Source organism: Tubulanus polymorphus, chromosome 7 (assembly GCF_964204645.1).
Source record: "Tubulanus polymorphus chromosome 7, tnTubPoly1.2, whole genome shotgun sequence".
Classification (NCBI taxonomy): Eukaryota; Metazoa; Nemertea; class Palaeonemertea; order Tubulaniformes; family Tubulanidae; genus Tubulanus; species Tubulanus polymorphus.
The window spans coordinates 15,612,241-15,624,188 of NC_134031.1; the positions used below are offsets into that span (position 1 = coordinate 15,612,241).

The 11,948-nt window shown below is 39.4% G+C and overlaps 1 protein-coding gene across 1 annotated transcript; it reads right to left on the bottom strand.

Moving 5' to 3' along the window:
* Positions 1 to 200: 200 nt before the first annotated feature.
* On the bottom strand, positions 201 to 4,978 carry LOC141909192 (uncharacterized). The gene is made up of 7 exons (XM_074799578.1): positions 4,972 to 4,978; positions 4,120 to 4,217; positions 3,891 to 3,994; positions 3,584 to 3,700; positions 3,344 to 3,454; positions 738 to 1,175; positions 201 to 550 (listed from the first exon to the last, which is right to left on the bottom strand). The coding sequence occupies exons 2-7, from the start codon at positions 4,179 to 4,181 to the stop codon at positions 201 to 203; spliced, it is 1,182 nt and encodes a 393-aa protein (XP_074655679.1). The 5' UTR covers positions 4,182 to 4,217; positions 4,972 to 4,978.
* Between the last annotated feature and the right edge of the window lie 6,970 nt (positions 4,979 to 11,948).

An 11,948-nucleotide genomic window follows, 5' to 3' on the forward strand; every position in this document is an offset into this window, starting at 1 on the left:
AGAAATTGCGCAATTTTTCTTCAAACGGCGCGCGTGGGAATGGCAAATAACGTCGTGTGGTTGAGAAACAAAGCGTCATTATTTCCCTCAATGATTCCCTCAACGACAAGATAATCACCAAATGAATGAAGATGCTAGATTACACGTGTATGTAGGAAATTTATTATATCCATTATTTAGGCATCATTATTCCAGTCATTTTACTTTAAGGGGAAAGGTATTTTAGTCTTCTGCGCGTAAAGAGTGTCGCGAACTACGTCATCTTCATCGGCATCCGGGCCGTTATTCTTGTCCTCATTGAACATTCTATATTGTATACTATTCGGATCTATTTCCCAGTTCGAGTTGTCGGCGCTGGTCCGTAGTTTCTCTCCGTACAGATTCGTATTGTCTAGATTACGATTGCGCCAAATTCGGGCTTCATTCTCGGCTTTATGGCGTTCGATTGAGTTAACTTCGACGTTCCAATTTTGCGAGAATGTCCCGACCAGTTTCTCCCATTTCTTCTGGACTTCTTTCAGCCACTTGATATGTTCTTCGCTTCGATGACCTAGAAAATAGAAAACAAAAAAGATTCTTGATTATTACTAGAATATATCTCACGTGTACACTAGGAATACGGTTTTTATCAGCGCATATTTCACAGCGCCATTGCCTCATAGTTAGACATTAGTTGATTCAGCAATTTGACATAATTGTGACGGAAGCGAATTGATATTTTCAAGATACACGATTACCCGATTTTCGTTCGCTAGGTTTAACATGACGTTGTCGATTTTCCGCAGTTCCTTCTTTACCTTTCTTTCCTTTCGCTGTTCTTCTTTTTTTGCTCGCTTCGGAAAGATCTTTTCTTCCCTTCGACGAACTCTCTTTTCCAGTTACCACGCTTGTAGATTTGGCTTTTCGATTCGGCTTCTCTTTTCTATATTTTTCCGCGGTAATTTTTCCCGATTTTCCCGTTACTTTCGTAGGTTTACGTTTTTGCTCTTCGGTAGGATCGAACGGTTCCCACGGACCCCAGTCGTCGGGCTTCGGCAGCTTCGATTTCTCGATCATTTTCCGCCATTGTTTGTAACTTCTCGGTAAGGTTTTATCATACTTTGCCCACTGTCGATAGAGCACCAGTTTGAACTTGGCCCCGTACTTCTTTTTCAGTGCAGCCGGCAACGAGACCCCTTAGAAATATCAACGGAGACAATTAAGTGATATAAACGCAAATCATATTCGCCAGTCGCTTTGAAATATTTGAGAAAAAAATCAAAGTGTTTCTTATATGTTTCTTGTTAATGATATCTAACTATTTCAATGAGCATGGGCGGCACCAGAGGGGGTCGGCGGTGCGAACGACCCCCTCTTTAAAAATTCCCAAACGATCGTCGCATAGAGAATAGACCTCGATAAAGCGGTGGCAGCACTTTATGAAAGATGCAAATCTCATATCTGAGAACTAACACACTGTTTGTTTGCTTATTATCTTTTAAACTGTATGTTGTCGTGAAGTCTGATTCTATTGATATCGTCTGTTTTGTAAAAACAAACATGGACTCCATCCATGATATTACTTGCCTTCACGTGTGACACATAATTAAAACCAATTTCAGTCCTTCACTAGTAATTAAAGCATAGGCCCTATCATATTAAACAGCCGTCAAATTTAATGGGTTAAACTTTTAATAGCAGATGTCTCAATCGGCAAGTGATAAAAGTTGTATCCGTGATATTGCGAAACTTCTCAAATAGCTGTTGCGAGCCAGCTACTGCCACGTGACAAAGGGTCTCGCTTCGAACTGTGCCAGTTTGAAGTGGCACGCATTGTCGAACATGTCATATGACAAGTAGCGTTTGTCATGAAGCCTAGAATATTTCTGCAGATCCCGCTCGGGTGCGGGAAAAATATTAGATGGGATCATTAATATTTGTGGATTAGGTCCCGTTGTTCTCGACGTATTTGTTGGTAATAGGCCTAGTAGATTGCGCCAGAATGCATCTCCTTCGGCCAGCAATTTTTATGCGTTCCTTCGGCTACTTTTAGTTAAATATTACGTACTCGACCCCCCATAGAAAATTCCTGGTGCCACCCATGATGAGCGACATTCAAAAATAAAACGAATGACAAGGTAAGCAAGGGTGGTTCGGATATGGAATGAAAAGTGCCTGTATATACCCTCTCTTACGGATATCGTTTTTCAGCGCCTTATCTTAGCGGTAAATTCTAGTGTAAAGTCAACGTATGCAAATTCTACTAAAACCTTTTGTGGCATATCCAAATCTCCGTGAAATTTTAGCCGACTGTACGACCGTGTTTGATCATCGAATCCATTAGCTTCCACCGAAATATACATCTTAGCGTCGGCTTTTAGACGGGTTTTAGAGGGATTTATAGGTCTTTTTAGCTTCCAGACGACTACTCGAATGAGTTCCATAGCGCTGGTATCGCTATCTATGAACGAAGCTGAACAACGTTCTCGCTGTGTTGTTCCTATGATATCGTTTTTTTCCTGAAGGAACACGCATTCGCAATCTATATGTATCGAAGTCAAGAGATCGATGTCGTTTTCTTATGCATTTATTCAAAAAGTTATTGACATACAATATATAAGCGTCGTATTATCTATTGATGATGTACACAACAACATAATGCGATGAAGTACCCTGTAAGTATCTGAGAACATCTAGCCAAAGAGTTGTTTTCCTATTCATACGGATTGCATGTTTAGATCTATGAAGTCTAATACTAAAAAAAATTCTTAAAATCTGTCTAGGTTTGTTAGTCGCGAAAGGCACTTTAAACGAAACGGTTCAATGCGGTTACTGTTACCAGGGACAGGGCGGAAAAAATGAAATAACGGAAATCAGCAGCATGCAGCGTAGGACTGGAACCGAAAGCCGTGTTATTCCAGGTCCATTTGCTGTAGCAAGATGTGAAATCACACTGTGTACCTGGACCTCGTGGCAGAGAACGATCAGCCACGATACCATTCTTATACTTAATACCATCGGCTGTCAAAGTATATCGAGAAAAAATGCGGTTAGAGATCATGTTCTATTACAATTTCATTACACTTCAATCTACATCGAAAGGGAGAATTATCTTTAATTGTGTTTTCTTGAAAACTATGTGTCCAGAGCCTGTTTACGGAATCACATTACTACATTTAGTTTCATTCTTATGTCCCTTCAATAATCTTACACAACGTACAGTACATGAATGCCCGTGTGTATAGCACGGGGCCCCCAGAATTCTAGAAAAATACAAGGATGCTATTATATATAATGGACGTATTGACTAGGGTTGAACTCTTGCGATTTTTAAGTTTTCTTATAGACGTCGAATAAAACTCACGAGGACAGAGATTACAGAAGATCGGACACATGTCGTAGATAGCCGTCGTTTTACAGTCGTACGCCTCGCAGTTGTTATTGGGAAAGTCAATCGGGTTCCGCGTACAATCAACTAGGTATAGAATTAAAAATAGAAACTCTTTCACTTGTATCGTGGTGCATAAGCCGCGATTCTATGAATGCCGAAGTTAATTAATTGGAGTGGGAATTATATAGATGTATATTTATATACGATACGTACGTTGACAGTCGTCTCCCGAGACCCAGGGAAGCGTCATACCCCCGGCGTAAGTACACTTGCATGTACACGTTTTCGGATCCAAAACGCCTCCATTTAGACAAACCTTTCCGCCGCAATCTAGAAATATATAGAAAAAGAAATCAGGTTTTAGCGCACGTGTCCTCTTAAGCGTGCGTGCTTAGGATACAGTTCTGATATTAGATAATGGATATTGGCTATTTTTAACAATATCGCTAAGAGCAAGCAGTATTTTTTCAACGTCCATTGATGATCGAGTTTTATGTGTTTGTTTTTTTTTTGTACTGACCACATAATCCCGTCACGGAATCATAATTACTGCCGCAGTCTTCGCCTCTTTTTCCGCGTACGAACGGCCGGAATTCCAGCCCGAATGCGTTCGGCTCATTTCCTCTACACGTTAAGAACAGAGACGCAGAAAAAAATATCTTATTACAGAACGCGTAACACGAAAAGAAACGTTCGCGGTTAACAACGATTCATACGGATAAAAAATCCCAAAAAATGAATGAACTCACGCGGGTGCATAGTTGCATACGTGGTTTAAACCGTTGTTTCCATCAAACGCGCACGTAGCCATTCCGCAACCGACTTTTATCGTGGAAGCCCACACGACCTGGAATTAATAGAATCAATTTAATATTTAAAGGGCTCAGTAATGGCTGAACTAAAATTCAAACCAGTTCCATATTTGATATTTGTGAATACATCACATATGAAAATGAATCTTACACAATATTCTATTTTGATGGCATATGCTCTTTAAACGTGCAAATGTAAATGATATATTTTCTCCAATTTTTATGGTATTACCCTAACATCGTGAAGCATGGTATTCCTGGGTCCAGTTGCATGCTCGTGATTTAAGTCCAAAAGTGGTCTTAAATCTTAACTCTTGGCTTTTAAGTTGTTAGATGGGCCAAAGAACTTAGTTCGCCTAATACTGTTGTCCAAGCCCTGACTATGCAACTGGCCCCTGAAGATCACTATTAGGATAAAATCGAAAGACTTCGGGCTTATTCTTATTACTTATTGTGGGATTTTGATTATGCCTATGTCCTAGGCGCTGTAAGTTCAAAGCCTGCTTGAGCGGTGATGGTATGATCGTAACATTTTCTATGAACTATGCTTAAAGTAACTTTTCAGATAGTACAGTTTTGTATATGTGAGAGAGTGCATGGAACTGTGAGTGGATCTTTTTTCTATTTCTAATTATCTAATATAACATTTTGATTTGGGGTGGTGAATACTACTAGCTATGCTCTTCCCCTCTGATAAATTATGTCAATCTATACTTAATTTTGTACAACAACGTACATCATTTGTTATGAATTGCTATAATTTTTAGAAAATACACAACAACAATATACCTGGGTAAAATGCCCAGCTTCAGTGCCAGGCTTTGATTTTCCTGTTGTCCAATCGAAGAAGGGGATCTCATCGTACCACAGTTTGACGGCATCGGCCCACGAAAATGCGCCGTACGCCAAATTCTGACCGGTCGCATATTTACCTAAGAACCAAAAACTAATGAGAATTTGCTGGGGTTTTTTTCTGATAACGAATGAAGGATTTTCTAGCTGCTTTGATTTATCAAAACTTAACCAGAAGTAGTTGTCTACTAACCTGGAATCATACGTTCCATGTTACTATCGTGTTCCATTAGTTTACACCTATCCGCCAGATTCTGAGCGATTCGCGCAGCCTCGTCGTCCCAATACTACGGAACCAGAGGAAAAAGAGTTTTTAGCAAATACTAGCTGTGTTTTATATGTCAGCAATAACAAACTTCGTTTTTGAACTATTATAATCATAATGTAAGCTTTAATTCATTTAATTTGAAAAAAAATGAATTTAAATTTCTTCAAAATTGCATAATATCAAACCTAAGCTTAGCTTTCGTATATAAAATACTGATATTATTTGTGCACACAAGGCTCGGTCCCGGACCTCTGGTGTTTAAGGCGATCGGCCACGGAAGGGTCATGATTTCCCTTTCAGGACTAATCAGGACTCATATCGCAGTCAACGGCTTTTTCGGATGTTGATCCGATTGTTCGGATGTTCCGACGAGCAAAAGGCAAATAAGTGGCCACCCAAATTTCAAAAAATTTTAAACTTATTATCCGCTTATAAACCCATGAAACATTGTCAAACTATGAGGAGAGAATCCCACAATGATAATAAAAAAAAGTCCGAAAAAGAAACTTCGAGATAGTAGTTTATTTCAACGTTTCGACTATATCCTAATAGTCCATTATTCCTGAAGATGACTATTAGGATATAGTCGAAACGTTGAAATAAACTACTATCTCGAAGTTTCTTTTTCGGACTTTTTATTATTATTGTGGGATTCTCTCCTCATCGCGTCAACACGGATATAGCGTTCTACCAATCGTGATTGTCAAACTAAAAAAGGAGCTGTCATCTATGTTTAAACAGATAAAGGAAAACACGAATTAAAAAAAATGTCTTCAGCTTCGAAAACCGAATGTCGGTTTTCCGTTTTTGATTGACATTTCTTTCGTGATTGTGATATTTTCTCTGGTCGTACGACGACACTTTTTTTTTCTCTCGCGTTCCTGTTTTACGGACGCCAACGACTGCCATTTATTATCATTACCATTTTCATCATCATTTTCGGTTCGGGCAACACCTTTCCCCGGTACGCGTTGTGCGTATCGAGTATCACTTTAATATCGTCGGCAGAAACTCCTAAAAAAAGAAATTGATACACGCGAGAAAAAATTGACGAAACTTTCCACGACAAGCGGCGATTCTATTTATCATAACGTTCTGACCTCTCGGTTGGTTTTTGACGTATTTGTTTCCCCACAGGCAAAAGGAACTGGTGCCGACTATGGCGCGATATTTGGCCGGACACGCCTGCAAGTGAAAAAAATGGATTAGAGCGAGTAAGTAATTTATATTTTTACCATGAATATGTACAAAATTTATGATAAAAAGATTCAATTAAAAGCAGTGAAGTACATATACAGACGAAATGAGCCTGGACAGAGCGATAGAGGCTCCAAAAGGATGACTTTGTTCAGATACCCGTTACGAGCAGTATAAAACGTTTTTGTACATACAAATGTAGGAAACTGTCAATCAATTGTTAAAACTCTTGAAATCAAAACGTTCAAGTCTCAAAATTGTAAATGTAGTTTAGAAAATAAAAACTTTCATCCGAAATAAAGAAATATTTTGCATAGTCTATATTCCCAACAAATGTTTTTTAGTCAATTTACAATTGTGTTACTTCTTATCTCGCCGCCAAAAAGGCACTTACGTTTTCTCCGAATACCAACTCGAAAAAGTTACCTAAAATGATAAATTAGATTTGAAAGATTCCGGTCGAACTAATGTCATTTTAATTACACCACAAGTCATTCTCACGTTGATATACTTCTTTGTAATCATTTATGATTAATGTTCATACGCGATTTTTTGAAGAAAAAAAAACCAAACAGTAGGACGTCGTCGACTTTGAACAATTGAAACTGTACGAAAACTGTGCGTTATTTTCCCAGTGAAATGGACGTATCATCATCAAAATTCTAACCACGTATCTTAGGGTTTTGAGAGGTAACACGGTTGTTTTCCTCCGTTACAGTTATGATAATTAGCAACCTATTTGTCAATGTCACGCGCGGAGTAATGCCGCCAAGCCAGACGTAGCCTTGACTACCGTCAGCATTATTCAGAATTTACTACATCAATCGAATTAATTAAATGTTGAATATGTGCTTATGAAAATACAGATTTCGTTACTTGGGTTCGCTTGATTGTTTTTGTAACCTATAATATATAAAACTTTATACACTCTAACCGCTTAGCTACGATTAGAGTGTTACGCCCAATTCGAACTCTATGACTATAGCTGATGCGAACCCACCATTGATTCCGAGGTTTTAATTTAGCCTCGTGGCTAGAGAGACCTGAACGGCTAACTGGTCTCCAAAATCTGCATCCCCCTGATCTATCATAAGGCCGTCGTCGAGGTTGATTTCTAAGATAATGAATTAGAACCCAAGTTGTACAAGAACCCAATTATTCAAGCGTATATAGTAAATACTTACCTGCTATCAAAAGCAGCAGCAAAAGATTCGGACACACCTTCTCGGGGCGCATGTTGTTGTTGATCAGTCGTCAATTCGACAATGCACAAGTGTTTGTTTACCTGGAGAAAAAAGCTGAAATGAAAGAGACTCTCTGACGAGGCGCGCTATTGATATATAGAATATCCGTATAATCTTTCATTCAATCGATACGCAGATTATGAAAATGCCGATATCTTCTTTGTCTGTGGGAGCTTTTAAAAACAACCATCTGTTCTCATTTTACTGTTAAATATACATCTTTATAACGAACGTATAGTTCATAAATGCACGTATGGTAGGTAAGTCCTCGCGGTGTCAGTGTTTCCCCAACCACCCGATATGATTGATGATGTTCATAGCAACGCCGCAGAAATCATGTCCTAATCTGTTTACATCACGTTGATACAAACTTGTTTGAAATGCTCCCTTTGAAAAAAGCCACATCGATCAACAATCATTGTTAAGAAAATACCCCGCTCCTTGATCGAGTGTGCTGCCTTAGGTAGCCTTTTCTGGGGAGACCAATTCGTCCAAACATACCTGCTACATACCTTGAGTTGATTCGATTTAAATAACCCAGATACTGTTTGACAGTTTTATATCTATTTTTCCTTGACCTGGCGTTGTAAAGAACGAACCTCTTTATACTAGCAAAACGACCAACACCGAAATACACCCTTAATTTCGAACCTGTGATTCAACTCACACGCTGCAAATAATCTTGAATCGATTTAAATTCCGCGCGATATTTTCGCCCATATTCCTGTATAATGTAGTTTAAACAAAATCACACGTTTTTCATATACGAAATCCTTTAAAAAGGATTTAATGACCTCCTTGTTTTAACCGTTTTGCGAATCGGTACGGTGTTCATCGTTGAAGTTTATTCGACAGAAATAACGCACAAACGAAATAAATAAAACAACAAAAATGACGAGTAGCGGCCACTAGAAAAAAAAGCGTATACTATTTCTGTAGCTGACGATTAGTCAAACAGAGGACACCATGTCATTAATCATAGGGATCGTATGCAGTATTCATTAAACTGACAATTCGTTGGAGAAAAAAATAGAATTGGGAACGTAGGTTATGATTGAATACATGACGACTATACTATCAGTCCGTTGTAACTTTCGTTACGAACTGAAATCATGATTGATGACCTGTTGGACTGGTTCCATTATAGTCGCCACTTCGAAGTCCAGCCCTGGTTGATTTCTGATTCGCACGATGTGGTTGTTAGTGTTGACATGTCAGGATATCCAATACGATAACTTTTGGATCACAAATTTACTGGAAACTATGCTGAAGGTCCATGAAAGACGTTCACACGAAATTGCAAACATTGACCCTTCCCAATATCCACGGAATTTCCACATTCCACTCCTTCCCTCTTCTTCCCCGTTCCCTCCCTCGTTCTTGTCCATCGGAAAAAGAAGACGTAGGACCAAAGACATCGGATATCCAGTCATGGAAAAAATTGGTTTTTACTTGATCATCTATTATACACTCTGGATTACAGTTTGTTATTCGAAACATTATCTTAAAAACAGATATGATCCGTACTGCATGTGAACTATTACCTCCTCTAATTCACAGTTGAAGTAACACTCATCCAAATGAATCACTAAATGATTTGTTCGGGCTTACAGGAATTATACAGGGAGAAAAAGGATGTCCACTTTCGAACAATCTCTGCCCTCAAGCGTGGACGTCTTTTATGGACAGCCCCTGAGAAATCTGTTACTTCACTAGCTTCTACCCACGAAGAAAAAAACTGCCTTACCTTACTTCTGACTATGTATAGCAAAACCCTCTCTGAATTAGAATAATATCACTGTACAGTTTTGATATAATCCTTATTTTGATGAAACATTGCGTTGAAAACGATAGCATGAAATCCAGTTAGCGTTTTACATGAAGATGACGCTGATGTAGTATAAAACGGCGCGCTTCAAACAGTTCAAAGTACAGTAATTATAAAGTCATCAGTGTCAAACTTTATTAATATGGAAGTATTGAGTCATTGTTTGATATTCATTAGCATTTCGTGCAGATGTTTTGAAAGTCTGTCGTTTCTGTGTCAGCGCCGTTCGTCTTAGTATTATTAACATTTATCTGAACAGGATCATTGTTGCTTTATTTTGAAACAGTGAAATTCATCGTGTTTCTTTGCGTATTCTATAAGTTCCACCGTGAACAATACACGCCAGATGGTATGTCAAAAGCCGAAAAAGTCACTAGTATCCCAAGCAGACTTGAAATTGAAATTTATTTTCATTGTTACATTATTGGACGTAACATGTATTGATATTCCTACCTGACTTGGGTGGAGTTTCCCCCCCTTCTAACCGAATGCCCTTTTGAAAATCCCTGCCGAAAAATTCCACCCGTCTCTGACCTATGACGAAAGTCCACAGTCCACAGTACCGCTTGTAGCAGTAACATGCACCTCTGCAAGCGTATCGAGCCTTTGGCGCTCACCAGGACTATTAAGTGCCTCTTGCCTTTCACATGAGGTCAAAAACCCTTTTCTTCCACCCCTACCTGATAACGAAAAAACACGAAAATGTTTATGGCCGAAAAATACAACCACTGCTTACACAATGTATTCGAAAAAAACTCGCAAAAGCATCCATCCATTGATTTTTTATCTACAGCCTAATAAATAGGTCCAGTGTTTTTGTTGCAGTAACTTAACATCTTTTAATGATGGAGCTGTCTCAAAGTAATTTCCTTTTACGCTCAGACAATAATCAGCAGTTGAATGTTTTACTTACAATGTGGATTGAATGTAAGTTTCTGAATCTACAGGAAAGAAATATGAAACGAATAAATACTAGGACGTTGAATCGCGTAGTTATGATTTCTGAAGTCCGCTTTGTAACGACATAATAAACGGAAATGTTTCGATATCATACATTGAGGATATCAGTCAATTTCGAATGTTAATAGAGTAAACAGTTTTAGTCATAAGCGCTGTTCTAATGTTTAGATTAGTTTAGTCTTCATCTGATGATGGTCTCGTTATTTTCTGTTGCGTCGTCATCTTCGTGGTTCGACGCGCATTCCGATAGCCAACGGAATATACGCATTTTAGTGGACTGGTCCAGAAACTTGTCGGCATTGTTCGGTAAAGGGAACACGAATACCGGCGGCGGTTGGCCGGCATCGTCCACGACTTTATTAAACCGCACTTTTTTCGTGGCTGATTCTGAATCGACGCTGTGCCTCCTGGCGTTTAGTCTGGACGGCAGACGCCCTGATGGACGCCGCGCGGTTCGGTTTTGCGCTTCCGAAGTCGATTTTCGGCCCGTTACATTCGGGGTTTGTAGAACTTTATTGCGCCGTTCGAATTGTCGAAGCGTCGACATGAAGAACTCGGTGGGAGAGACGTCGGTGTGAGGTGCGTTCGCTTTTTCGGCTTCGTCTCGGCACCAGCCGTTGATGCGACACTGACGGGAAATGTAATACGATCTTCGGCGAACTGAGTCGCCGCCGTTTTCTCGGCTGGTCTGCTGGTAATGCTGAGACACGCGGGAGTTACTTTGCGGATTTTCCGCGCGCCTGTAAAGTCGGCTCGACGGGGAATTGGTCAATCGCGGACTCCTCGAAACCGGTAAATCTTGCCGAGACGCGTGAAACGCCAGACTACTCGGTGTCAGATGCATCATATCAGCTTTCCCTGAAATATCAAGACACCTTTATATTCAATTTTACATCACGTACATTTTTTACCCTAAGATATTTGTTAGTGACATTTCAAGGTGTCTGAACATCCTTCTGGATATACAGCCTTAATGCCTCTACCCAGGCTCCTGTCACCTCAATGTCTGGTAACCTATTTTGTTATCATTCATTTTGTACATATTGATGGTGACAAATAAACTACTAAATTAACGACATCGATAACTCACCACTATGTGATATCGGGGGTAACTTAAGCATAATGAAGCCTTCTTAAGTTATTGTACATATGAAGTCTATAGTATACGAACTAAACTAATTCTCGCTGTGTAGTTAAACACCCGTGCGACTTATTATTATTTTTATTATAACACGAGTCATTAATGGTCAACGTCCAGTGATTCTCCGCTGCCCCGTCGCATTGACTTTGTTTATCGGCGTAAAACTGCTAAATCAAGATCCCCTCGAAATCTATAAAGCCGGACAAATTGTCGCTTTGTTCGTTGTTTACCAAAACTGCAGACGGTTTATACTCGCTTAGCTACATTTTATAATTA